At 41.7% G+C, this 27,967-nt stretch overlaps 1 protein-coding gene and 1 pseudogene across 1 annotated transcript in view; both read right to left on the bottom strand.

Annotated features, from left to right (window-relative positions):
• Positions 1-5,895: 5,895 nt before the first annotated feature.
• PCSK5 (proprotein convertase subtilisin/kexin type 5) overlaps positions 5,896-27,967 on the bottom strand; it is a 440,253-nt gene continuing 418,181 nt past the window's right edge. The window contains exons 35-37 of the mRNA XM_081804067.1: positions 15,637-15,737; positions 13,414-13,600; positions 5,896-8,896 (exon numbers count right to left, since the gene is read on the bottom strand). Coding sequence (XP_081660193.1) covers positions 8,502-8,896; positions 13,414-13,600; positions 15,637-15,737 — 683 coding nt within the window. The 3' untranslated portion in view covers positions 5,896-8,501. The remainder of the gene's footprint in view (positions 8,897-13,413; positions 13,601-15,636; positions 15,738-27,967) is intronic.
• Positions 22,498-24,098, bottom strand: LOC145717187 (A-kinase anchor protein 17A pseudogene; annotated as a pseudogene).

Raw genomic sequence — 27,967 nt, 5'->3', positions numbered from 1 at the left:
CCCCCACTCCAGCATCCCTCAGTTTGTTTCCTGAGATTAAGAATTCCTCATATCAGTGAGATCATATGACACATGTCCTTCTCTGATTGACTTATTTCGCTCAGCATAATACCCTCTAGTTCCATCCACGTTGTCTTGCTTCACAAATCCTTTCAAAATATAGGTTCGTGGGAGGGAGACTATTAACAAGCTTTCACTGCTACTAAAATGATATGGGAGGAAGTGGGGGGAGTTAGCATTTATAACCCCTTCTATATACCGGGCCCATTGCATACGTAATGTCATTCATTCCTCAGGGCAACCTTGTGAGGTCTGGAGTTCCAAGTTTCCCACACTTAGGAATCAGGACTTTGGTAACTTGTTCAAGATTCCAGACAAGGAAGGGTCAGTGCTGGAATTCTATCCCAGGAATCCTGAACTCTCAAACTCGTGGCATTTCTGTTATGCTGAATCATCTTTATAAAAATGAATACAGACATGGTGAGTCTAATCGGGGCATCACCCACCAAGATTTAAAAAAAAGGGGGGGCTTCCTACTTAGGAACAGTTTATGAATGGACAGGATGAGATGTAATTATTGAAACTGAGGTGAGGCCGTAGTTTGTGGAGCTGACACTGAGCCAAATGTGTGGACATTTGTGCAGCTTTCCCACTTAGGCTCGTTGGGTTCTCTGAGAAACAAGAACACGAGGGGGAAATGATGCGAAGGGAAGGTGGGGTCCCCCAAATACAGTGTCTGCTTGCCAGGTCTGCCTTACCTCTCTACTAACCCCTGGTTTGCAGGAGGACTGATACCCTTTATCATAAGTAGCTGAAATAGAGCTGTGAGTTCAAATTCATGTGAGAAGTGCTTATCATTCTATTTTATTTTTTATCATGTAATCTCGACACCCAACGTGGGGCTCAGACTCACCACCCCGAGATCAAGAGTCGCATGCTCTAGCGACTGAGCCAGCCAGGCCCCCCATTGTGCTTGTCATTTTAGAGAGGGCAGGAAAGTTGAGATAGAGACTTAGTACTCCCTCTTACTGAGCTTGGCAGACACTTACTCTCCCAAACACTTCCCTTAGCATTTCTCCCAAAAAAGCACATAGAGGCATCAATTTGCTTTTTCTCATAGTCTCTGTGTTCTAATGGTTTGTTTTTTCTTCCCCCTAATTGCATTGCTTGCATTGTCCCTCATTTTGTGGTTACCTGTGCACACATTTGTTTGTTTGTTTGTTTTTTTACCTTAATATTAAACTATTTGGGGGCAGATAATGTTGTTTGTTTGCTGCTACCATTTGTTTGTTACTACCATTCAGATTACATAATCCACATAGGTTTTTAATTTTAGAAATACACTTGAAATGGCAGTGTATATAAACTTTTATATCTTGCTTATTATTACATGTAACTATTATAACATTTTGTATAGTCTTTTTTTTATGTTGGAAGGGTTTTTTTTTTTTTTTTGTATAGTCTTTATAAACTTACTTTTAGAGTACTGTAAAGTAGTTTTAAATTACAAACAAAAGTGAAACTTTTTTTGTAAATGCTTTGGTACTGTTTATATTTCCTGGCAAGGACTTAGTGGCTTCAAATAGAACAAATATTGAAAAGACTCAACACAGTTTTTGTTAAATTGATTTCCAAAAGAGTTTTATTGGTTATAGTAGGCAGAGTTGTAAAGTGGCCCCTCGAGATTTCCCATTCAGATCCCCAGGATTGTGCATATGATGAGATCTCATGCCTGTAATTATGCTATGTTAAGGCCAAAGGTATATATCTCCACGTGGGCCTAATGTAATCACGCCAGCCTTTTAAAAGCAAAGAGTTTTTTCCAGCCGGTAGCAAGAGGGAAAGTCAGAAAGATTCAAAGCGTGAGGATTCAGTGCATGGATGCTGGCCTTGAAAGAGGGCTGAGCACCATGCACAAGACCAGAGTGGCCTCCACGAGCTGAGAGTGATCCCCGGTCAATAGCCAGAAAAGTAAGCGTGGACTTCCATCCTAGAGCTACCAGAAACTGAATTCTGCCAGCAACCTGAGTACCTTGCAAAACAGTTTTTCTCCAAAGCCTCCAGGTAAGAGGCTTGCATCTTGATTTTGCTCTTGTGAGACCCTAAGCTGAGAACCCAGTCAAGCCTACTTGGACTTCTGGGTTATAAAACTGTGAAATAGGGGCGCCTGGGTGGCTCAGGCGGTTAAGCATCTGCCTTTGGCTTAGGTCATGGTTCCAGGGTCCTGGGATTGAGCCCCTCATCCGGCTCTGTGCTTAGTAGGGGGTCTGCTTCTCCCTCTCCCTTTGCCCCTCTCCCCGTTCATGCTCTCTTTCTCCCAAATAAATTAACAAAATCTTAAAAAAAAAACTGTGAAATAATAAATGCGTATTGTTTTAAGCTGCCATATTTGTGGTCGTTTGTCATGCAGTAATACAAATGAATACATTGGCTTACTCTATACAAAGTAATACACGAGACTGTCCACATCTCTACGGGTAGCAGTGGACAGAACTCCGGAATCATGTGCTGCAATTAAAAGTCTTTGCTAAAACATTATTATTTGTTAAGTTTGTTTTTCTTTGACTGCTGGTGGAAATGAGGAAACAAGTCATTATTTTGTTGCCTTCTGATAGCATTGGAGTGAGGGAGCTAATAAAAAAAAAAGACAGGAATTTCTGGATAAGAGATCTGACAGAGAAAAATCACAGAGGGAGAGATTCTACCTAAAAAAAGTGGTGTGTTGAAGCTGGCTCGACTGGGCTTATGAAAGCAGTTGTTAATTGTTCAGGAATCTTCTGAGTCAGTTGTTAGACATGGCAATTATTAAAAATTCAGTTATAAAACCTTCAATTGAAGATGTTATTATCAGAAACACAGGTAACAAATACCCCAAACTCATCACTTCCTAATCATTTTACATTTTACTATTAGTTACGCTCCTGAGGCTATTTTTGTCTCTCATGCATCTGTATGGCAGAAATATTGTAAGGGTTTGCTTCTTCACGTTTCTTCCAGGCTTCACATCACAGTCGAACCTTGAAATTGGCCACGTAATACACCATGTGGGTGTATTTACACCACGGAAACTGGCAAATGCCTTTTCCGAACCAATGAGATACCATGAACGTTTTTTTGAGACTTGCATTGTGGGTAAGGTGGTGCCTTTTTCCTATTGGATGTGGAACCCAAGCGAATGCAATGTCTGCCACTTTGAGGGCAGGTCTCCAGTTAGAAGTGGCCAACACAGCAAAAGTCAGAGAGGGACAATGGGGATCAACCAGTACCTGGGGCCATGCTTTGAGCTCCATTTCCAGCAGTACCCGATCCCACCCTAGGCTTTTTGATTAAATGAGCCCCACTAAATTCCTTTGGTCTTGAAGCCAGTTTGGGTTGACCTTTCTGTAATTTTTAACTAACAGCCGCCTCAAGGATACAGCAGAATTTCTATCAGGCACAGAATCCCACTCCTAGCTAGGGAGCAGACTTCACTGATAACCGTAACGTAGAGAGATGGGAATCCTCCTGACCTCCATCTTGTTCTGCACTTGATTTATAATTCTCTGCTTTACAAACACATGTTTGCTCCATGGAATGGTTTCATTAGCCTTCTATCGTTTCCCTTGGCAGCAGGGATCAGCTCTTATCAATGAACTCCTTTGTTAGAGTGGGAGACATTCTTATTAGGTTATGTAACAGCTCCACTGCACTATTCTCCTCTTCCTTGATAACAGAAAACTTTTACTGTGGGTGGCAAAGTCCCAGATGAGTCATGAGTTTTATAAACCCAATAAGGTAATCAATCTCATTACTCTTGATCAGATTTTTGCTTTCAAGCCTTCCTTACAGCTGAGTGTGGCCACAGGACCTAGTTCTGGTGTGTACTCTGAGCTCAGAAGCACAAACATGCGCAATTGTTTTTATACCAGGAATTACTCAATGAATATTTGCTTTTGTACCATTGGATGTGTTAGTCACTAAGACAATAGAACTAAACAAGACAGACGCCATCCCTCTTATCTTTCTTCATCTTTATGACTGTTTTTTGGCTTTTCACCCCCCTTCCTTTTTTTTTTTTTTTGGCCTGTGTTGAGAACAATGGAAGGTAGACATAGGTAGGGGCTAACAGATTGGATTGATTTTAGGAAGAAGCTTCATAACTGCTCTATAGCATTTGTGTTGTAAAGACTAAATAAGATCAAATGAAAAAAGTGCCTATGGGACCATGCCTGGCACATGGAAGGCATCAAAAATGATAGTTGTATGATAGTTGTATGGTTATGATTTATTTTTTTTCTCCCCAACTAGACTGCAAGTTCCTTAAGACCCAAGATCTGATTGGTTCCACTTGCTGGTGTTTCCCAGTATCTAGAACAATGTCGGGCAGATGGTCAATTCTGTTTTTCTTTTTTTTAAGATTTTATTTATTTATTTGACAGAGAGAGAGAGAGCACGCACAAGCAGGGGGAGCGGCAGGCAGAGGGAGAGGGAGAAGCAGGCTCCCTGCTGAGCAGGGAGCCCGATGCGGGACTCGATCCCAGGACCCTGGGATCATGACCTGAGGCGAAGGCAGAGCTTAATCGACTGAGCCACCCAGGGGCCCCACGGGCAATTCTTAATACAGACTTGATAAGTTAATATTATCACTACTATCATCATGAAAGTCAGACCAACTACTTATTAACTCCAGTGGGTATTTTGAGGAATACCTTCTATATCCTCTTTTTCAAATCAAGTCAAAGCACAAATCTCCCCCGTGAAACCACCCCCTACAGGCTCTAATTTGCAGTTATCTTGTACTCCTCCTGCTTAACTGACACCACCCCTCCTCCCCCTTCCCACTTAACACTGCACTCAGGACCATTATCGTTGTCTAGTTGTTTCATATATGTGAGTCCTGTCTTCCTAAAATTCCATTTCACCAAGAGCTCTTGATTGCTTACCAAGTTCTGGGCACCGTGCCAGCTTATGGAAAGGAAATAGTAGCCACCTCAAGGAATCAAGTAGCTGCCCCCACTTTTAGTAGATACAGATATATGATGTGAACTGTATGCACAGAGCACCTAGGTGGCAGAGAGGTGAGATTGTGATTCATCTTCAAGGTGGTCAGGGGAGACCTCCCAGGAGAGGTTGTAAGAAGGGAACATGATTTTAAAGGATGGTCGGAAAGTTTCCTATTGGTCAAGGTGAGGAAAAATATTCTAAGGAGAGTGAACAATGTGTGCGCAAGGACAGGAGATAACAGGATGTTATCCTGGGGAACTTAGAAGCAATTCAGGACAAACGGGAGATCTGGGAAATAAGGAGGGGTAGGAAATGGTGGACGATAGAGGCAGTGGCTCTGTCCTGCAACGTTTTGAATGTCAAAGTCAGCGTGGGTGGTGGGGAGCCCTGAACGCAGTGGGCTGGTGGACCAAAGACCTGGTGGATCTTTGATACAGGGATAGAGGGTAAATTGGGAGAAAAAAAGACTGAAGTTCAGCAAAATTCAGGAGGAAGCAGGAAACGTCCAGATGAGAGAGACTGGGGACCTAACGAGTCAGTGGTGATGGGGCTGACATCGACGGATTGGATTGATTTTTAGGAAGAAGTTTCATAACTACTATGACTAGCTCCAGTCATTGGAGGTAGAAAGATAAAAAGAAAAAACAGCGCTCTTAACAAACAGCATAGTTTTGTGTCTCTTACTTGGTGAAGCATAATACCACACATGCAATGTGCTCAGAAATAGGCTGTTAATAAGCCAGTCCCCATTGCCTTCTCTGATCTTGATTTAATTTTGTGTCCAATTTTAAAATTGCATTCTATGAACTGGAACTTTCCAAGCCCTTGCTCAGCGTCTTGGTGCATTTCCAGTCTATAAGGATCCTCTTAATATTTCCAAGTTATTTGCAAACAGAAAACCAAAAAGGGACATTGTTTTCCAAGCACACATTTATCTGTTTAGACAGTAGGTAGCATAGTATTCAAAAGAAGTCTGAGGATAACGTGGCATGACCAAGAACAAAGAAGGAAATGTCAAACTGTTCCAACACACAGCACAAGCCTTTTTTTTTCGGGCTCACACAAGGTAATAACACAATTTTTCTTGGTATTCAAGGTCATCTCAACCTCATTTAATCTTTAACTGTGTATCATAAACACAGATTTTTCTTGGAAAACCATTTCCAGGCTACACAAAGAAATGTCCAACTCAGTCTGTCAGGGCTTCAGAATTATCAGGGAAGAAGAACAACACAGAATGAACAAAATTACTCTTGCATAAGCTACAGTCTGTAATTACACGGCAAGGGATAAGAAAGTCTCTCATTGATATGATGGCTATCCTACATCCATTTTTAATTTCTAAGAATCGAAAAGGGCACTATCAGAACTTCAGATAGATTTGGAAGAGATGATTTTAAATGATCAAAACTGTTGGAAGCATATCAAGTGTGTATAAATACAACATGGGCTCTTAAGGATTTTTTTTTAAGACGAGGTCGGCAGACTACAGCTGTTGGCCAATTTGGCCCATTACCTGATTTTGTACTGCCCCGAGCTAAGAATGGTTTTACATTTTTAAGTGCTGGAAGAAAAAAAATAAAAAAAAGAACAATATTTCATGATATGTGAAAATTACCTTAAATCCAAATTTCGGTGCCCATAAATAAAGTTTAATTGGAACGTAGCCCACTTATTTGTTCTGGATTGGCTGCATTAGGGCCATATGGCAGAGCTGATCGTTGTGCAAAGCCTCAAGTATTTACTGTCTGGCCCTTTCCAGAGAAAAGTTTGCCAACCTTTGTTTTAAGAGCATTCCCCTAAGAAACATGGAGGCCTTCAGTACTCGGAAGGCTTCTTCACAGAGATTTCGTGTCAGTGATACGTTATGTTAAAAGAAAAGCAAAATGCATGAACTTAGTAAAGGTAATAGAGTTGTCATATCATGAAATAAAATAATATACACTCTCTTATACTATATTTAGGTTGCTTATTTTATGCCAGTATCGCATAGCTATTAAGAATTTGCACTTCAGGGTCATTCTTTTACTTAACCTCTCAAGGGTCTTAGGTTTCCTATAAAAACAGGGTATAACGGTGCTAACCTCGTGAAGTCATGATATTAAGTGAGGTGACTTTTTAAACTAATTAGTTAGCTCGATACCAATTACATAGGAGGTGTGTGATAAATTTTTTAGGATATCTCAAACCCAGTTAAGGACATTTTAACATTGTCATCTGAAAATGTCATTTTTTCGTGATCCCCTCCCAGTGCTGGCTCTAGCTTCTGCTTGGACAAGAAAATCTGCAAAACCCTGCTTACATAATTTCACACAGTAAAAGCCCCTCTCTCTGTATTACTATTGGTAGAAAATGGCCCTGTGCCCAAATCCGAGCTTGTACTTGACAGGAGAGTGGACCAAGGAGAGCCTAGGATGTCTAGAAATGGATCACAGTGGTAGAGAGTGCTGGAAGGCTGGTGGGCAACTGGATTACGCTCGTGAGCAGGACGTTGGGATTTTCCACGTTAGAATCTGCTCCAACTTTTTCTACAGGGAGTTCTCATCTCCATGACAGGCTGTCAATGAAATCTTTTTGATTTGGTGGCTAAAAACGTTTTGTGTTTTTTTTTTCCCTCTCAGAGTAGATGCAGTTCTTGTCATTTTATCCCATTTTATGTTAGGTTAACACTACCATTTTTCTTTTATTACTCAGTGTCTTAGCTGGTGTTTCCCACCACAAAAGCTGTTAGAAAATCATGAGGGTGTAATGCTGCAATTCTTGGAAATGTAGTGATTTCTGTCCTACTGGCTTGCTGCTATCTATGTCCTGCCTGAGCTTGCTTTGTCCCTAGAACAGGATGGCTGTGGATTCTTGCAGAAGAACCAGAGCCCTGGGAGCACATGGTTCCTTGGTTCTAATGCTGGCTCCCTTTTCTTTCCTCATCTCCAAGTAGGGTGGGAACACCCTTAGCACAGGTAGTGTCTTCTGCTCCCCAGGGGCAGTCTGGAGGCGAGTGATAAAGGGCATGAGGAGGAGAACCCTCTTTAGCTGGCCCTAGCAGAACCAACCTTTGCCTAAAGATGGCTGACAGGGGAGAAAAATCCCCTGAGACAAACAACTCTTTTGTCTCCCCATACCCCCAAATCATTTACAGAAATATTAGAATCCCAGAAGGCAGCAAATATCTCCACAAGACAGCTGAGAAACAGAATTCCTATAGGTCCAATACTTTTTAATCTCATGAAATGTACAAATCTCACTTTTTTCACTTCCTGTATTTTGACTTATTATTTTGAGGGAAATCTCTCTGAATTTTATCCTTGTTCCTCAGTTATGGTTAATTGAGTTTAGCCACTCAAAAGAAGAACAAATTATTTCAGCATTCTTACATACTCTAGTTGGACTCACGGTTAAGAGGACAAAGACAAACACCCACACATCAGCCTGATGTGTGGGGATAAAACTCCAAAACTGTTACGCTCGAATGCATGCCTGTGAGTGGAATGGAGAAGGGTGAGGGGCGGGTGGCCTCTTGTCTACTGGTAGGAGTAGCTCTCGTCATCGTATTCCAGCTCATCCTCCTCCTCATCATCCAGCAGCCCATACTTAAATTTCCGGTAAACAGTGCCATCTTGGCCCATGTAGACAATGTCATCATCATCATCCTCATCATAGTCCCGGTCCCTGTACTCAATCACCTGATCCTCTTCAAAGCTGGGGCTGCTCTTATAGGAAACGTATGACTTGCTAGGGTTAGCCAGCTTCTCATAGCCAGCCTTCGCTACTGGCTGGACTCGGCCCCGCGATTTCCTCCAGACAATCACAGCTGCCCCGAGCAGAAGCACCAGCATAACGGAGGAGGTGATGAACAGGGCTATCTTGGTCTGTTTGCCCGCAGGCCCAATTTCACTTGCTTGAAGGATACACTCCTCTGTTGGAAGAAGACCCCAAAGGAAGAGCGGAGAGGGGAGGGGGGGAGAGAAGAAATGGAATGAGGAAAATTAGCTTCTGAGTTAAAAAGCTTTGCTTTATCTTTGAAAACTAAAATGGTAGAATCCCTATCTCTGATTTCCCTAGAGGGCACACCACTCGACAGAATTGTTCTGTGGACCCCCTGAGAGTCCCGGGCTGTGTCTGATGATACCAACAAACCCTTCTAGGATGAAGGTCAGTTTGAGAAATAGAGTCCCCTCATCCTCATACCTCATGAGTCAGTCACCAAGCATCCAACCTAACCAATCGATTTTTCTATCTCCTTCTTAAGAGAAATATTCCATCTTGGGCCATGCTTCAGTTACTGCTAAATGCTCTATTTTTTGTTTCAACTCTGACTTTCTCTAAGACTGATTCCTCTCCCCAGGTACCCTTCAACCTGGTCCAACATTCAAGGTCAGAGAAGATTATTTATAAAGCCAGTGACTTTTTTTTTTTTTTAAGTAGCCTCTATACCTAATATGGGGCTCGAACCCATGACCCTGAGATCAAGAGTCGCTCTCTCTACTGACTGAGCCAGCCAGGTGCCCCCAAACCATTGACTCTTACAGTTGTGTGGGGCCTTAGAAATTAATTAGGTCAGACTCTGGAGAAGATGGTGGAGTAGGAGGATCCTAGGCTCACCTCATCACACCTAGATAACACCCACATCAGTGTAAATAACCCAGGAAATCACCTGAACACTGGCAGAAGAGAATCTCCACAGCTAAATGTAGAGAAAAAGCAAATCAGCTGGAGAATAGGGTTTGTTTTATTTTTCGTTTGTTAATTTTTTAAAGTAGGATCCACATGCCCAGTGGAAATCAACATGGGGCTTGAACTCATGATGTGAGATCAAGACCTGAGCTGAGATCAAGAGTCTGATGTTCAACCGACTGAGCCACCCAGGTGCCCCTGAAGATTTGTTTTATTCTTTTTTTTTTTAATTATTATTTTTTAAGATTTTGGAACACTACATCCAAACTAATGATGTAATGTATGGTGATTAACATAACATAATAATAAAAAAATAAAATTAAAAAAAGATTTTTAAAAAATTTTATTTATTTGTCTCCGAGAGAATGGGAGAGGACAAGCAGGGGGAGCGACATGCAGAGAGAGAAGCAGGCTCCCCGCTGAGCAAGGAGCCCTATGCGGGACTCGATCCCAGGACCACGGGATCATGACCTGAGCCGAAGGCAGATGTGTAAACAACTGAGCCACCCAGGTCCCTGAAGGTTTGTTTTAAATACCAAGTTAACTTACTCTGGTAAATAAGTAGAATTCAGTGAAATATTAAAAAAAAAAAATTAATTAGGTCAGTCTCTTGCTTGACAGTTGAGGAAACTGAGGCCCACAGAGAGGACGTGAATAGCTGCCTGTCAGAGGCAAAAGCTTGTCTGTGGAACAATTAAAATTCAAACCCAGGGGCGCCTGGGTGGCTCAGTCATTAAGCGTCTGCCTTCGGCTCAGGTCATGATCCCAGGATCCTGGGATCGAGCCCCACATCAGGCTCCCTGCTCTGCGGGAAGCCTGCTTCTCCCTCTCCCACTCCCCCTGCTTGTGTTCCCTCTCTCGCTGTGTCTCTCTCTGTCAAATAAATAAATAAAATCTTTAAAAAAAAAATCAAACCCAGGAATCTAAATTGCATGCTATGGACTGGAGGTGTTCGGTCAAACACTCTGACAGTTGTGTTTTTGGGGTCATGCATTCTGTAGCCCTAATCTGACAGGAAGAGAGGTAGCTTCTTTAAATTCTGATGACCAAGTTGAGTGATAAGGGACTCTTGTGTCATAATTAAGATTTCTAAAGTTGAGAGCTCTACTCCCTGTCGTTCATCCACCAGCCTCTGTTTTGATGCCTTGATTGAGAACACGGAGTAACCAAAACTGTCACAAAAGGAAGGACCAAGCCACAAATTCAGTGATGAGCTCATTTTTCTTACTTTTCACTCATTTATTCAGGTGGTATGATTTGGGTAAGTTACCCACTTTTTTCCCCCCTATTCTTCAACCTGCCAAATGGAAGCGTGAAAGAGAGTATGAGAACACCAGGGAAAAAACTAGCAGGCTCAGTTGAAATACAGGGTAGTCTTCCATAAGTGGTTTTTGAACCACCTGGGTCTGCCCCCAGGATTCTTTTATGAGATTTTAGGTACATTACATATACTAGCTTAATGGATGTAATTCTGCTGCCAATTATTTTAGGGGCCATTATTTTTGCTTATTACATACTGGCCAATTAGGTTTGATTCATCACCACTATGTATTACCCTCTCTTTTTGCTAGTGATAAATAAGTTGCTTATTTTATCCAAACTTCCACCCTCATGGGATTTTTGCCCATCAAGCAGAATTTCCTCTTCTAAAATAATAGCACTATCATAATTGTTTTTGTCATTAACAATATCAGCACAGAATTTTTCTCTGGAGGAAATATTAAAGCACCAGAGGATGGATACGCAATCTGTATGTGGTACTTGCAGATAAATACTGCCTAGGGCAGGAGAATCAATAAAAGATGTTTCGAGATTATTTCAATTACTAGGGCGCCATATGCAATCATGTCTTACTCTTCTCCAGGTGTAGGTCTGCAGAGTCAGGGTCAGCCTCTGTGACCTGGTTTCTTTAAAGGAGCAGAGTCTCAGTAAAAATATGAGCAGGTAATCAAGAGTATTTAGACTTTTGCAGAGTTGCCCCAGGTGGATCTTCAAGTGCCACAGAAGGCCAAGGAAAGCTGACTAAATAGTTCTTAGTTGGAACAGTCTTAGAGAAACTCTGCACCCAACACACACATACTTCTGGTTTCATTTAAAGCCATTGATGTAATGAGGGTTATTATTCTTAGCTGACATAGCGTGGATATTAGGCAATCAGACCCTGAAGGTGGATACGTATGAGGGGCTGGAGAGACCAGCTGTTTTTGGGGGTAGGAAAGCTAAAAGAAGGAAATATTTCATTTTTGGAAAGATGATATTTAGAATTTAATTGAAAAGGCTAATAAAAAAATAAAAAAGAAATGGCTAGTAGCAATTATGGGTCTGAGATTTACCTCACTTATACATGGACAGGCTCAAATAAATATGATGTCTCTTTGTCAGTCCACGATACATCTGAACCCCAAGGAAATGATCTGCTTCTGGACTAGAGAATGTATTTTAAGAAAACAAATATCTAATATATAATAAACATATAAATAAAAATATTTTGTATTTATGTATATAAGAAGGAATCACTCCATATGGGATCCTTCTGAGTTTGTGGCCTATGAAGTCCAAGTACCCATATACATATAGATGAGGTCGGGGGTAGGAGACAGTTGGGGGCCTGGGAATTGGTAAAAAGGGTTTTGTTTCTTTTTAGCCTTTGATGAAATTTCATTTTTAAAATGCCTTAAGTCTCTAAGGGGAGTCCTAGAATTTGGCCAACTTCCATAGAATGAGTCTACAGCAGAATCAAGGTAATATTGGCATTAGCTTTTTGGATAGTTGTTTCTTTTCCTTGTTTTTCCAGGAGAGAGGAATAAAAAAGAAGAAAGTAAAGTTATAAAGATGAGATTCTAGGGGCGCCTGGGTGGCTCAGTCGGTTAAGCGTCTGACTCTTGGTTTCGGCTCAGGTCATGATCTCAGGGTCGTTAGATCGAGCCCCCACGTCAGGCTCCACATTCAGTGGGGAGTCTGCTTGAGATTCCCTCTCTCCCTCCGCCCTTCCCCCTGCTCACTCACTTGCTCTCTCTTTCTCTTTCTCTAAAGTAAATAAATAAAATCTTTTTAAAAACATGAGATTCTAGACAGACTTGAGTTCTTATCTTAGAGGCAGACACCAGTGGAAAGAATGCAGGCTTTGCAGTCCACAGGGCCTACAGTCTAATTCCAGATGAGCCCTTAACATTGCTATGGACTTGAACATGCTAATCAAACCCTTTGGGTCTTGGTCTCCTCATCCGCAAAAGGGGATTAATAATATCTACTTATAGGGGCGCCTGGCTGGCTCAGTAGGTAGAGCATGCGACTCTTGATCTTAGGGTTATGAGTTAGAGCCCCACTTTGGGTGTAGAGATTCCTTCAAAAAAATCTACTTAGGGGCACCTGGGTGGCTTCGTTGGTTAAGCGGCCAACTCTTGATTTCAGCTCAGGTCGTGATCTCAGGGTCCTGGGATTGAGCCCTGAGTCGGGTTCCACGCTCAGCAGGGAGTCTGCTTGAAGATTCTCTCTCTCCCTCTCCTTCTGTCCCTCTCCCCACTTGTGCTCTCACACTCTCTCTGAAATAAGCAACTCTTTAAAAAAAAAAAAAATAAAATAAAAATAAAAATATCTACTTCTATGAGTTGATTGACAGAAAGTTTTAGGTACACAGCAGGCATGCAAGAAGAAGGTAGCTTTACCTATTCTCTGGAACTCTCCTCCTCTCCCCTCTGCTCTCATCCCCCTCCAGAGGACAGGCCCTTCCTCTGCAGGCTGCTCTTCCTCTCTGCTCACCTGTGGTGTTCCGGCAGTCACAGCAGTCCTGGGCGTTGGCGGGATCGGACATGTTACAGCAGTGTAGGCAACGGTTGTCATCCATAAGCAGCACCAGGCTGGCGGGGCACATGGTACAGTTCTTGGTGCCAGGTCCCTTGCATTCCACACAGCTCTCGTGGCATTTTTCACAGTTAAACTTCTCGCCCTGGTAAGAACAATCGGGAGATTCTTTTTGAGTGTGGAGGAATCAACAAGCCACCGGAGTTCCCAGGTGGGAGTTCCATCTTGTCTCCATGAGGGAGGGAGGCATGTGGGGGACAGAAGAAAGATAGCTTGTTCTGGGTCCATTTTAACTGTTCAGGGTGAAAGAACAAACTGTCTGCACTTGGAGGAAACCATCTCTGGGTCTCTCCATCTGAGATTTGCTGGTAACAATAGTGGGAGGACAGGCTTCTAGAATGGCTCAAGTTACCAACTGACAGCTAATGGGCTGTACCTGGTCAAGGAAAAGTTGTATCTGGCTCGTTACTAAAATTGACCTTCATACTTTAAAAAATTTTCAATTCTTTTGCCCACATTTCAAAATTGGGATATTTCACTTGTCACTCAGTTCCTAGTTTCTCTTTAAAAACTAGACTGTCAACACGGTCATCACTCCCACATGGCAACATTCCAGACAGCTGAGGGGCAGTGACCCTCTTTTTGTGCTCTCCTAGTTGATAGAATCCCCAGCACTTGCTCCAATGTCATCAACAAATTCCACTTGTCATCAAGTCCTCGCTGGGGTTTTCTTTGACCCAACACCCTTCACTCAGGTACACTAATCAGCTTGGCCTCTGTGGTTGTTAGATGCTTGTGGCCCTGCCCCATTATATTTGTGACTGGTTAGCTAAGACAGTGAAGTAAGAGATAAGGAGAAAGGGGCTTCCTTCCTGACAAGTTGCTGCTCCGGTGATGCTAGAAATGTAGATGAGGGAAGAGGTCTTCCTCTTTTCTGTGTTTTGGAAGGATGGTAGAAAAATTAAGGAATGGAAATTGCCTTTATTGAGCACTTGGGCATGTTTCAGGTGCTGATAAGGTGCTTTCTCAGCTGTTATTATCTTATCAAATCCTGGGTTAGCTGTCAGGATCCCTGGGTTCAATCCCAGCCTTGTTACTTACTACTCATGTGATCTTTAGCAAATTATCTAATCTCTCTGAAACTGAGGAGTTTCTCCAAGGTGTAAGGATATGAAGAGAGCTCCTATGTGAATAGGTTGGGTCATGTTAATTTCACCATGGAGAGATTTACTTAATTTCTACAGTTTGGAAACACAAGAAGTTAGTGAACTCAGAATATCCATGGTGTCTAGGCAAGGAAATGAAATATATCTCTCCTAATACACTGGGCAGGGGTGGAGGAAATGAAAGACCAACAGCAGTTGTGTAGTTTTGACATTATTCAGGCATTTCAGGTTAGACAGCAGAGGGGTAGGAGAGAAGATATTTCTTCTTTCTTTCTTTTAAGATTTATTTATTTATTTGAGAGAGAGAAAGAGGGATTGAGTGGGGGAAGGGAAGAGGGAGAAGCAGAGAGAATCTCAAGCAGACTCCACGCTGAGCGTAGAACCTGACCTGGGGCTTGATCCCAGGACCCTGAGATCATGACCCTGAGCCAAAATCAAGAGTCTAATGCTTAACTGACTGAGCCTCCCAGGCACCCCAATATTTCTTATTTCTGATATAATATTCTTTTTTTTTTTTTAAGATTTTATTTATTTATTTGACAGAGAGAGACATAGCGAGAGAGAGAACACAAGCAGGGGGAGTGGGAGAGGGAGAAGCAGGCTTCCCGCAGAGCAGGGAGCCTGATGTGGGGCTCGATCCCAGGACCCTGGGATCATGACCTGGAGCCGAGGGCAGACGCTTAACGACTGAGCCACCCAGGCACTCCCTGATATAATATTCTTAAGTGGACCTGAAACTTCTAAGGTCACGAGCAATGAATGTAGAGGTAAATCTGGGGTCCTCATTATCTAACTTCCCCATTATTTATCTCAGGTCATCTCAGTTCCTTTGGCTGGGATTAAGGCTACAGATGGGTAGCACCATTCTTCTGTGATGCAGTGGTAGAAGATTATAAAACTAGAGCAAGTTTAGGAATTTTAGGACTTCTTGACTTTGCCCAGAATGACCTGCGGGAGCAAGCTCCCATGGCTCTGCAGAAACGGGGGAGGGCAGAGCATGCCCAGCTCTCAGTACCTCTCCCACTCTGTACTCCCCCACCAGACAGTCCGAGATGCAGATTCCTCCCACTAGGTGGTAACTCCACACACAGGATAAGCAATTCAATGCTCCTTTTCCTGAAAGAAAAAAAAAAGAGTGATTCTAAATTATGAGGGCTGGCCTTGGATTTCAACCTCTGTCTTGGGTCCAAAACTCTTAAGGAGCAAGGAACATGTCAAGCAAATTGAAGCAGAAGGATGAATTGATTGAGGAGATGGGGGAAAAAGTATCTACAAGACACCGAGTGCAGACCTAGAAATTACCAGTTAGTCCAATCAAAGTAAACTCTCATTTGGAAATTGAGGGTTTGGAAGTGATAGATCTTTTATGACAGCAAAAAGAAAGGTTTTCAGAGAATGAGAAGTCATGTAGAAAGGTTATAAAACTTTTGTCATTCTGCTTGTTGTTTAACTAATATGGAGGAGGAGGATGATACCAGATGATTTGGAGGGTTCTGATATTCAGTTGGTGAGGAAATCATGGTTAGGCAGATTCTAAGAAATACTAGACTTAGAATTTAAAATGCCATGGTTAAAAGAATTTAGCACATCATTTTGTCCAGTTGTTCTTAATTTGGGAAGGGTGGTGGTGGTGGTGATAGATTCCTTTGAAATTCTCTTGAAAGTTAAAAACTTTCTTTTAAAAAATTGGACATACTATTTATTTATTATTATTATTCTTTATTTACTTTTTTTTTTTTTTTTTACAGAGGGAGAGAGATGCGGAGGGGCAGAGGGAGAGGGAGAGAAAGAACCCCAAGCAGAATCCACACTCAGCATGGAGCCCCACACAGGGCTGGATCTCACAACTCTGAGATTGTGACCTGAGCTGAAATCAAGAGTCAGATGCTTACCCGACTGAGCCACTCAGGTTCCCTTATTTATTATTTTTTAAATAAATGAAAAGTAAGGCCCAGATATGTCAAGTCATTCATTCAAGGTTACATAGGTAATGGTCAAGATTCAAATTCAGTTTTGTTGACCACACAGTCCAATGCTCTTTCAGTCATACTATCTACCTTAACACCTTATGACCCACCAAGTAGAGGAGGTCTGAATCTACAGGCTCTGTTTCTGTGGAGGTAATACCCCACTCTCCTAATTCAGAGACCCCAAGAATGACTGACCCAAGTGTTACCTTTTACCCAGATATTAAGGGATAACTTCTGGAAAGGGTTTGGAGACAGGAGACCTGAATTCTCATTCATTCCATTAGGAAGGTCCTGGTGTTTCTGCTGAGAATTTCAAAACAAGAGCAAGGAGATAGATGGCGGGGGTGGGGGTTGGGCATAGAATGTGCCTAGTATTCTGAGTCAGAACTTGATATAGGTCTAACCATCAGAAGAATACCGTACAGAGTGGTTAGTTGAATTTGAAGTAGATCCATGAGTCCTGTCCTTCACAATCATTATGGAGTTAAATCAACTTTTCATGTCTGGTCTATGAGCTCAATCATTTATTTTATTTTTATTTATTTATTTATTATTTATTTATTTTTGAGCTCAATCATTTATGATGTTTCTATGGAAATAAAATTTTGAGCTCTGAACAACAGTTTAGAGAATAAACCTTTATTACCCAACTGTTTCTTAGATTGGGGGCTGCCTGTAGTGATAGAAATTTAAAGCCATTTTATTATTTTTAAGTTTTCAATTGAAGTGTAGTTGACATAAAATATTATATTAGTTTCAGGTATATAACAGTGATTCAACAATTATGTACATTATAAAGCGCCCACAATGCTAAGTTTGTCACCATCTCGTCCACCATACAAAATTACTACAATATTATTGACTATATTCCCTATGCTGTACTTTCCATCTTGGTGACTTACTTATTTTATAACTGGAAGTTTGTACCTCCTAATCCCCTTCATAACTGTACTCATCGTCCCACCCCCTGCCCTCTGGTAACTGCCAGTTTGATCTCTGTAGTTATAAATTTACTTGTTTGTTCGTTTATCTTTTTTTTTGGATTCCACGTAAAAGTGAAATCATATGGTATTGTTCTTTCCCTGTCTGACTTATTTCACTTAGCATAGTACCATCTAGGTCCATCCATGTTGTCCTGAATGACAAGATTCCATTCTTTTTTTATGGATAAGTAACATTCCATCGTATAAATATACCACATCTTCTTTAGCCATTCATCTGTCAATGGACACATGGGCTGCTTCCATAATTTGGCTATTGTAAAGAATGCAGCTATAAATTTAGGATGCATATATCTTTTCACATTAGTGTTTTCATTTTTCTTTGAATAAATACACAGATGTGGAATTAATGGATAATATGGTATTTCAATTTTTAATTTTTTGACGAATCTCCATACTGTTTTCCATAGTGGCTGTACCAATTTACATTCCTACCAATAGTACACAAGGGTTCCCTTTTCTCTACGTCCTCACCAATACCTGCCATTTCTTTTTTCTTTTTTCTTTTTTTTAAAGATTTTATTTATTTATTTGACAGAGAGAGAGACAGCATGAGAGGGAACACAAGCAGGGGGAGTGGGAGAGGGAGAAGCAGGCTTCCCGTGGTGCAGGGAGCCCGATGCGGGGCCCGATCCCAGGACCCTGGGATTATGACCTGAGCTGAAGCCAGACGCTTAATGACTGAGCCACCCAGGCGCTGCCCTGCCATTTCTTGTCTCTTTGGTACTAGTCATTCTGACCAGTCTAAGGTAGATACCTCATTGTGGTTTTGATTTGCATTTCTCTGATGAGTAATAATGTTGAATATCTTTTCATGTGACTGTAGGCCATCTGCATGTCTTTGGAAAAATGTCTATTCCAGACCTCTGCCCATTTTACAATCAGATTGTATTTTTGTTAAGTTGTATGAGTTCTTTATATATTTTGGGTATTAACCCCTTATTGGATATATCATTTGCAACTATCTTCTTCTATTCAGTAGGTTGTCCTTTTGTTTTATTGATAGTTTCCTTTGCTGTGCAAAAGCTTTGTAGTTTGATGTAGTTCCAATTATTTATTTTTTGCTTTTGTTCCTCTTGCTGAGAAGACAGATCCAGAAAAATATTGCTAATAAATTTTGCTAATACATATTGCAATGTTCAAGAGTTTACTGCCTGTGTTTTCTTTTAGGAGTTTTATGGTTTCAGGTCTTACATTTAAGCCTTTAATCCATTTTGAGTTTATTTTTGTGTATGGTGTAAGAAAGTGGTCCAGTTTCATTCTTTGGCATGTGACTGTCCAGTTTTCCTAACACCATTTATTGAAGACACTATCTCTTCCCCATTGAATATTCTTGTCTCCTTTGTTATAGATTAATGAACTATGTAAGCATGGGTTTATTTCTAGGGTCTCTATCTTGTTCCGTTGATCTGTGTGTCTATTTTTGTGCCAGTACCATACCATTTTGATTACTATCGATTTATAGTATAGTTTGAAATCTGAGAAAGCCATTCTATTTTTATCTTACCTCTAGCTTCATACAGACTCTCTTACATGTTCTGGAACATAACTGTGGTCTCTGATGAAAGAATCTTCCCCTCCTTCTTTTCTTCCTTCTCCCAACCTACATTTTTCTAAAACATAGCTTAGATGTCTTACTCCAATTTTTAAAATACTAAAGTTCTTTTTTTAATGAAGAGAAGTGAAGGGTAGGAAAAATTAAAAGAGAAAAGTGTAGTAGAAAGATTAGGTCACAACATATGTGTGTTAAGATTGTTTCTATTTTCCAGAAGGCCAGCAGCAATTCGGCAGAATCTCATATCATGGGTGATCCCCAAAGGCACTACCTGTCACAAGTTACATCTCCTACATTGATTTATTGCAAAATCTGTACACCTGGGGTACACAGTCTTTTGCCAAAGGCAGTTTGTTAATTTCCAGATTGTTTTCTATTGTTTCCAAGTTTAACAACCTACATTTATCATTGCTTCTAAGGATCTGCAGGAACCGTGGGACCCATAAAGATGGCTTTGATATTTCTTTAGAATTCAGAACTCACTATTGGCTTTCCCTTGGACTGACCCCCACAGGATGAGTTCAGCAATGCAAAGCAACCCCCGGGGACATCCATGTTGTCATTCCACACAAGAAGAGGAAGCTGGAAAGACTTAGGCGGTTTTGGCTACCAGCCTGGATTTTTATTTCAAACAATTTTGTGAGGAGGATAAATAAAAAGTTAATTGTGTAAAGGTAAGGAATGAGCGAATTATGGAGGAACCAACTGCATACAAAGGGAATATTAGGCCTTGGTGTGCCATCTCTGCCCTACCCTCACCCTGTCCAGTGCTTTGGCGAATTTTTTTACTACTCTGATACCATTGGGCAGTCAAATGTGAATGAAATACAATCTACCTGGTAAATTGCTTATTTAGGTCGCTAAATTTTCCCTGTAATTTTTGTGCCTCTTCATTTCTTAGTACGACAGCTAATGTTTTAGGAAGGTACCTCGGAATTCACCCTTTCTTCCACCCAGTTTATAACCTAGGAGAAAACCTGCACCCGAGTTTTATAATCTAGATATTGCAAAACTGGAAGACAACACAAAGATTCAGTAAGCAGGACAGGACGTGTGTGGCATGGTGAAGGAAGGATGGTAGACACGATGAGCTCCACATGTGGAAAACTTCCACCAGGCACATCGAGGGTTCAAGTCAAATACAGGAGGAGGCACAAGCCTCAGAATGGCTGCAAGATGCACCCAGCTTGGACCAGCCATCCTTTGAGTACATTCTCAGAGAGAATGTGTTGATGCACTTTTTTTTGTAAGACTATTTTTTTTTTTAGAGGAGTTTCAGGTTTACAACAAAATAGAGGGAAAGGTACAGAGATTTCCCATGGACTCTGCCCCCACACATGCATAGGGTCCTCTATTATCAACATCAATCACCAGAATAGTACTTTTTTTTTTTTTAACCAAAGATAAACCTATATAGACATATCATTTCCACCCAAAGTCTCTAGTTTACCTTAGGGTTCTCTCTTGCTGTTGTACATTCTATGGGTTTGGACCAATATATAATAATACATAGCTGTCATTATAATATCATACAGAATATTTTCACTGCCCTAAAATCCTCTGTGCACCATCTATTCATCTCTACCTGCCCATCACCCCTGGCGACCACTGACCTTTTACTGTCATCACCATAGTTTCGCCTTTTCCAAAATGTCTTATCGTTGGAATCATACAATATGTAGCCTTTTCAGATCAGCTTCCTTCACTTAGTAATATGCATTTATGCTTCCTCCATGTCTTTTCATGGCTTGATAGCTCATCTCTTTTTAGCACTGAATAGGATTTCATTGTCTGGATGTGTTGATGAAATGTTGATACTGGGAATCCTAAGAACCATCATCCTTAATCCACCGGGGAAGTCTCAAACCCAATTAAAGAAATTTATAGTTTTTCAAACTGTGCTTACAAGATCACTAATAATTTCTACAATCCCTGCAAAAAAAAAAAATCTTAAAAAGCTGGTGTTCTGTTTTGATTGGCTGAGGTTGAGACATTAACTAACCTAGTGATGGTTGCCGGGTCTTGATGAAAAACCCAAGGGCTCCAGCCCACTGCACTGCCCTAGGGCATTGGGATTAGGGTTGTCAGATTTAGTACATCAAAGTATAGGGTTTATCTGGCAATCTTATTTAGAATAAAGGCCCCACACATCTAGTAATGGTGGTATCAGAAAATCTAATGGAAAGCGAACTCCACATTTACTAGTGATAATGCCAACTTTCCACCACCCTCCCACCCCACCCCCACCCCCAATTCAATGTATTCTCTCATTTATCTTATTCTGATTAGAAGTATTGAGCAGTGATTATAGGTGCCTCTGGAATGAAAACAAGAGAACACAAGTGTATGGTTACTTAATGCAAGTGTGTTCGGAAGGCCAATTCTTTCAAAGATTGGAGTCAATTGCACAATAGGAGAAGGGTGAGAGCCACTGCATGGCAGAGTTTTCGTGGACTCGCTCAAGGACTGCCTGGGAGTGGCACGAGGGGCAGATGAGGGCATTCTAAGTGGGGCTCTTGAGAGTCCACCTGTGCTCCACGCTCCAATCTGAGCTGCTCTGCTCTGGTCAATTTACATCATAGGACCCAGCCTAAGATTTTATCTGAAGAAGAGGGTCTGCCGCTAAAATCCCATCTGAAACCGTTATTCTAAATTAGACATGTGCTGGCCAGTGCGGTAGCCACTAGCCTCATGTGGCTACTGAGCCTTGGAAATGTGGCTAGGACAACTTGAGTTGTGTTGTTAATGTAAAATAAACATTGGATCGCAAAGACTTCGTTAAGGAGGGCACGTATTGCATGGAGCACTGGGTGTTATACGCCAACAATGAATCATGGAACAGTATATCTAAAAACTAACGGTGTACTGTCTGGTGACTAACATAAAAAAAATTTTTTTTAAAAGAAAAAAGTCAATTTTTACATTGATTTCATGTTCAAATGATTATATTTTGGATATATTAGCTAAATACATATATTATGAAAATTAATTTTACCCATTTATTTTTATTCTTTAAAATGTGACCACTGAAAAATTAAAAAATGTGTGTATGGCTTGCATTACGTTTCAGTTGGATAGTGCTGATACACCATGTTGTGAGTTACTTAAAAGAAATTCTAGATGTGGTATGAATAGCATGTGACCACTCTCAGGCTAAGTTTAGATTGTCCACTAGTCTAAGCACTTTGTAGCTAAGAGTAATTTAATGTTTATGTCACGGATAGTCACTCTAAAACAATAAAAAATTATTGAGTATTCCGAGTTTTTTTTCTCTTCTTGGCATTAAGATTTATTTTTTTGCGGGGGGAAGGGGGTTAAGATTGCAAGCAGCCGAAGAAAGCGGTGGGGGGGGGCGTGACGTTGACCCTGCATGTCAGAGGAACCCACAGGTGGCTCCGGAGCTGAAGATCAAGACCAGCCACGCCCTGCGGGCGGGTATCCTGAGCAGCAACTTCCACTCTGTCAGCTTCGCTTTCTCTTGTAGCTTTTTCTGCTCCTCTGCTTGTAGCTTCTCGAGCTTTTTCTGATTCTGACAGAGGTTTCTCCTCTCTTTGTCTTTCTCTCTCCAATTCTTCTTGTTCTTTGTCTTTCCTTGGCTCTGCTCTCTGCCTCTCCTCTGCCTCCTTTCTCTTGGTGCTTTGATCTTCTTTGTTCTTCCAGCTCCTGCAGTTTCTGCCTCTCGAGCTGCTGTGTCTTCAGCGAGGCGTCCCTCAGGTGTTTGGAATCAAGAGGAACCTTACGGAGCAGGCAGAGTGGCCTGGCGCTCATCGCCTTTCCCCGTGAGCTTCAGGCGGCTCAGGGTGCTCGGGGCTTGGATGAAGCCCACATACGTTCACGCGGTATGCGACCTTGGCCTGGAAGTTCAAGTGTCCCCGAAACGGAAGATGTGGAAGTTCTGGCCTGTCATCTCCTCCTGTTGTGGGTCCAGTGTGGGAATGTCCATGTTCTCCATCTCCCCACACTTCTCAAGCACCTTGACCAGGACCTCCTTGCTGGGCTGACTCTTGGGGCAAACAATGTGCAGGGTAGCTGCTCCAGGTGACTCGTGCCTGGCCTCTCTCTGGGCAGCATTTCATTCTCTTCCTTTGTGTCATGGAAGAAAGAGTCCCCTGGCATGTGGGGAAATTGATTTTGAACTTGGTGGCAGCACTTTGAGGACTCCAGAAGCCACCAAGCTTAATGACTTTGCCGTGGAGGCAGGCCAGGAAAGACATGACCAGATTCTTGCCTACCTTGCCCTCCGAGTAGATGAAGTCCATGGTGCCCTTGGAAATCCACAGGGTGGAGAACTGGTGATTGTGCACCATGGCCTTAAGCCTTTCCCGCCCCCACCTGCTGGACATGGACTTCCCCTGCTGCTTTAGCCGTGGAGGGCCACGCTGATTGTCATCTTCATGATGGGCTGGAGATAGAGGCCTACGGAGGACAGAGCTCCACTGTCCCAGACGTGTCGTGGACTATGGTAGCTGCTGCCTTAGCCCAGCAGGCATGGATGGCCCCCCTGCCTGGCACCACCACTGTTTGCTGGAGGTGCCCTTGGAGCCACTGGCTGCTGCCACTGCTTGTCCCTGTGACCATCTAAGTGGTAGGGATACAAAGGTGAGTGAGATGGGGCACCTGGGTGGCTCAGTCAGTTAAGCAGCTGCCTTCGGCTTGGGTCATGATCTCAGGGTCCTGGGATCGAGCCCCATGTTGGGCTCCCTGCTCAGCGAGGAGTCTGCTTGTCCCTTTCCTTCTACCCCTCCTACCCCCATTCATGCTCTCTCTCTCTCTAATAAATAAATAAATAGATTAAAAAACAAAAACAAAAACAAAAAACAAAGGTGAGTGAGACATATTAATTTGTGCCTTTGAGGACCTCAGTCTAAAGAGAGAGAGAGAAAGAATAAATAACATAAAATATGCCCTCTGGGCTCCAGGGCCCTGACTGCCTTGTTCACAGTTGAATCCTTGTTGGGCCATACTGCAGGAGAAACATTTGTTGAATAACTAAGTAGATGGATGAATTCAGAGTACTAAAGGAACACAAAATAGAGGGATTAAGGATGGCTTTGTAGAGGAAATATTGACTGTAATGGATTAGAAAGAGGTAGCCATGCACAGTAGGCTGGAGAAAGTATTCAGAGAGGAGAAAGGGCAAGGTTGGCTCAGGTTTACAGAAACTAATTTTGCCTGGATTTAGAAGGTGGTGAAGGTGGTGAGGGGTGAGGTGAGTCCCAGGATAAAGAACCTCATATGCAGAGTTACTAAGTTAAGATTCTATCCCAAAATCAATGGAAGGAGAGTCATTTTTTAAAAAAGATTGTATCATTTATTTGAGAGAGAGAACATGAGCGAGCATGAGGGAGGAACAGAGAGAGAGGCACCAGCAGACTCCTTGCTGAGTCAGAGCCTGATGCAGGGCTTGATCCCGGGACCCTGAGATCATGACCTGAGCCCAAACCAAGAATTGGATGCTTAACTGACTAAACCACGCAGGCGCCCCCAATGGAGAGTCATTTTTTTTTTTTTTTAAAGATTTTATTTATTTATTTGAGAGAGAGAGAATGAGATACAGAGAGCATGAGAGGGAGGAGGGTCAGAGGGAGAAGCAGACTCCCTGCCGAGCAGGGAGCCCGATGCGGGACTCGATCCCGGGACTCCAGGATCATGACCTGAGCCGAAGGCAGTCGCTTAACCAACTGAGCCACCCAGGCGCCCGAGAGTCATTTTTTTTTTTGAGTAATCTTTTTTTTTTAAAGATTTTATTTATTTATTTGGTAGAGACACAGTGAGAGAGGGAACACAAGCAGGGGGAGCGGGAGAGGGAGAAACAGGCTTCTCGCTGAGCAGGGTGCCCGACATGGGGCTCGATCCCAGGACCCTGGGATCATGACCTGAGCTGAAGGCAGATGCTTAACAACTGAGTCACCCAGGCACCCCGGAGAGTCATTTTTAAGCAGAGAAGTATCATTATGGTATTTGTCACATAGAAAGATCAATCTGAGAACATAATGGAGGACTGGTTGGTTATAGAGTGGCTAATACTGGAAGTAAGAAAGTCAATTAGAGATTGGTGAATAACTCAGGTAAGGGGACATACAAGTCTGAACTAAGGCAGTAATACCACAAAGCAAAGAGAGGAGAGAGGGAATTAAGAGATAGGCATGGATTTGACAGGACTTGAGGACAAATCGAATGTGAGGGTTGAGACAGGAGGATAAGAAGGTAATGACCAGGTTCCTGCCTCAGGCAACTGGGTAGGTGGTGGAACCATTCATCAAGATGGGGAGCATAGAAAAAGGTGTCTATGGATGGGGTGAGGTGGGCTGGAGAAAAATGCATTTACATTTCAAGTTCGAGGTATTGAGCAACTCATTAGATTAACAGGCAATTGGATGTATGGAACTAGAGCTCAGGAAAACCACTTGGGAAAGAAGTAGATTTGGGGGCATTAAGACAGAAGTGATAATGGAAGCCACTTTCAGTCTGGAGAAGACTATATTCCTGTGTACTTGAGAAGCACCTGGGGAGAAGTTATTTTAAAATATCATCAAGATAGTACTTAGGAAGGTCAGTTTAGTGGGTATACAGCAAGGGTGGCTGATGATCTTCTCCCAGTGTGGGGAAGGAGCTGATTTCTCATCTCCATTCTTGATGTTTCTATGTGGTCAACTAACTGCTCCAAGATGAATCATTTTGGAAGGGAAAGGAAGCAAGGTTAGAAGCAGGCTCTAACAGGTTGACCTTTGCTTATTTCATTTAAAAGTATTAAGTACCAAAAAACCAAAACAAACACTCTAAAATATACTGACCCCCTAGGCATTTGTATTAGCAGAAGGATAGTTTAGGGCATAATGCTTTTCTAAGAATCTGATTATCCATTATAACACACATACATTAAAAAAAAATCATATGTGAATTCAGATTTTGACCTAACCCATACACTCCACATACTGAAATGGTAGAATAAACATAAAAAGAACCAAAAATAAATAAATAAAAGGCTAGGTGGGCTCAAAAATAAGATGAAATCGCTTTGGACCAGAAAAGGAATATAAATATATAATAGTTGTCTGATTCATGCTGCTCACCTGCTTTGCTCTGGGTCTAGATATAGGGGATGGTGGCTGTGAGTTTAACTTTTCTATCATAATAGGAACTAAAAGTGTTTCATGTTAGATGTGGGCTAAAATCCAGGCTGAGATCTTAAAACGAGTCAAAGGGGGACACTGCCCCTATATACCTCACCCCCTGACCAGGAACTCTCCGGGGCTGCCAGTTGGGTTGCTGATGGGATCTTCATTGTCATCAGCATCCCCTTCAGGAATGCTGGGATGTCCTATTTCTGGACTGAGTTTCAGGGTGGGAGGAAGGGGTAGAGTTAACCCAAAATACTGCTAGGCTGAAAGGAGTAAGGATAAAGAGAGAGAGAGAAGGGGGGGAATGAAGGATGAAATTTCCCATTCAGAAGGAACTCAGGACCAAAAATCCAAAATATATGGAGAAAATGAACACTAAGATGACAAACACAATCAACAATTAGAACACGAATTTACTTCAAATAAAAAAAAAACTTCAATTTTATAGAGAAGCTTGACAAAGTTTTAAAAGTCAGTATATTAAAGATATTCAAAAAATAAAAAGACATAATACCTATAAAGAAAGGGTAAATTAGGTAATACAAATAGGAAGATATGAAACAAAAAGAGATGGGTATAAAGAAATAATTTAAAAATTTAAAAGTAAGTTATTTAAATTAAAAAAAAAACCCTAAAATAATAGATGGGCTGAACTTTAGACTAAACACAGAGAACAAATTAGAGAAATGGAATAAAGTACTGATGAATTAACCTAGTATAAACCACAGAGAGTCAAAGAAATAGAAATATAAAACAGTAGGTAGGAGACATAGAGATCAGGAAAGTCTGAGTGACATTAAATAAGGAATTCCAGAAAAGGACATTAGAGGAAAGGGTGGAGAAGCAACATTTGGAGATATAATAATGGAGAATTTTCCAATTTGCAAAAAGACTTTAGGATTTGTTTGTTTTGTGTTCATTCATTCATTCAGCAAACACTAAATGAGCACTCACTATGTGTTACAGTCTAGACTAGAACAGGGTATACAAAGTAAATGTGGCACAATCCTAGCCCTGAGGGTCTCACAATTACTAGGCGAGATGGACATGATTAATTAAAATTAATGTAAAAAGAGCTATGATAAAGCAGTATATTACAGAACCAGAAGAAGGAAGAACATTGCTGGGAGGACTAAGAAAAGCTTCCCGGAGGAGATGACACCCAAGCTGGGTCTTCTAAGTTGAGAGTTGCCTATGGCGTCATTCTCCAGAAAGAGGAAACACATAGACAAAAGGCACAGAGACATGAAAGAGTATAACGTGTTTGGTAGCTGCTGAGTGGCTCTAGGTTCTAGAGTACATGGAAAGAGAGGCAAGGTCATAAGCTAAAAGGACTGGCTGGGGAAAGACTTTAATCACCTTTTAAAAATAAGAAAAAATTATTGGAAATTTATTGAAGGACAAAAAGTAAATGCATAGATTGCAGAGATATACCATGTTCATAGATGTGATGACTCAGGATCATAAAGATGGATTTCCCCTCCCCCAAATAAATTCAGTTAAAGCCAGTTAATATCCAAGGGATTATTTATTTATTTATTTATTTATTATTATTTTTTTAAAGATTTTATTTATTTATTTGACAGAGAGAGACAGCGAGAGAGGGAACACAAGCAGGGGGAGTGGGAGAGGGAGAAGCAGGCTTCCCGTGGAGCAGGGAGCCCAATGCGGGGCTCCATCCCAGGACCCTGAGATCATG

The sequence above is a fragment of the Leptonychotes weddellii genome, chromosome 14 (genome assembly GCF_054177405.1).
Source record: "Leptonychotes weddellii isolate Sample4059 chromosome 14, ASM5417740v2, whole genome shotgun sequence".
Taxonomy (NCBI): Eukaryota; Metazoa; Chordata; class Mammalia; order Carnivora; family Phocidae; genus Leptonychotes; species Leptonychotes weddellii.
The sequence above is the reverse complement of the archived record's forward strand: the minus strand, read 5'-3'. Positions and strand labels throughout refer to the sequence as shown.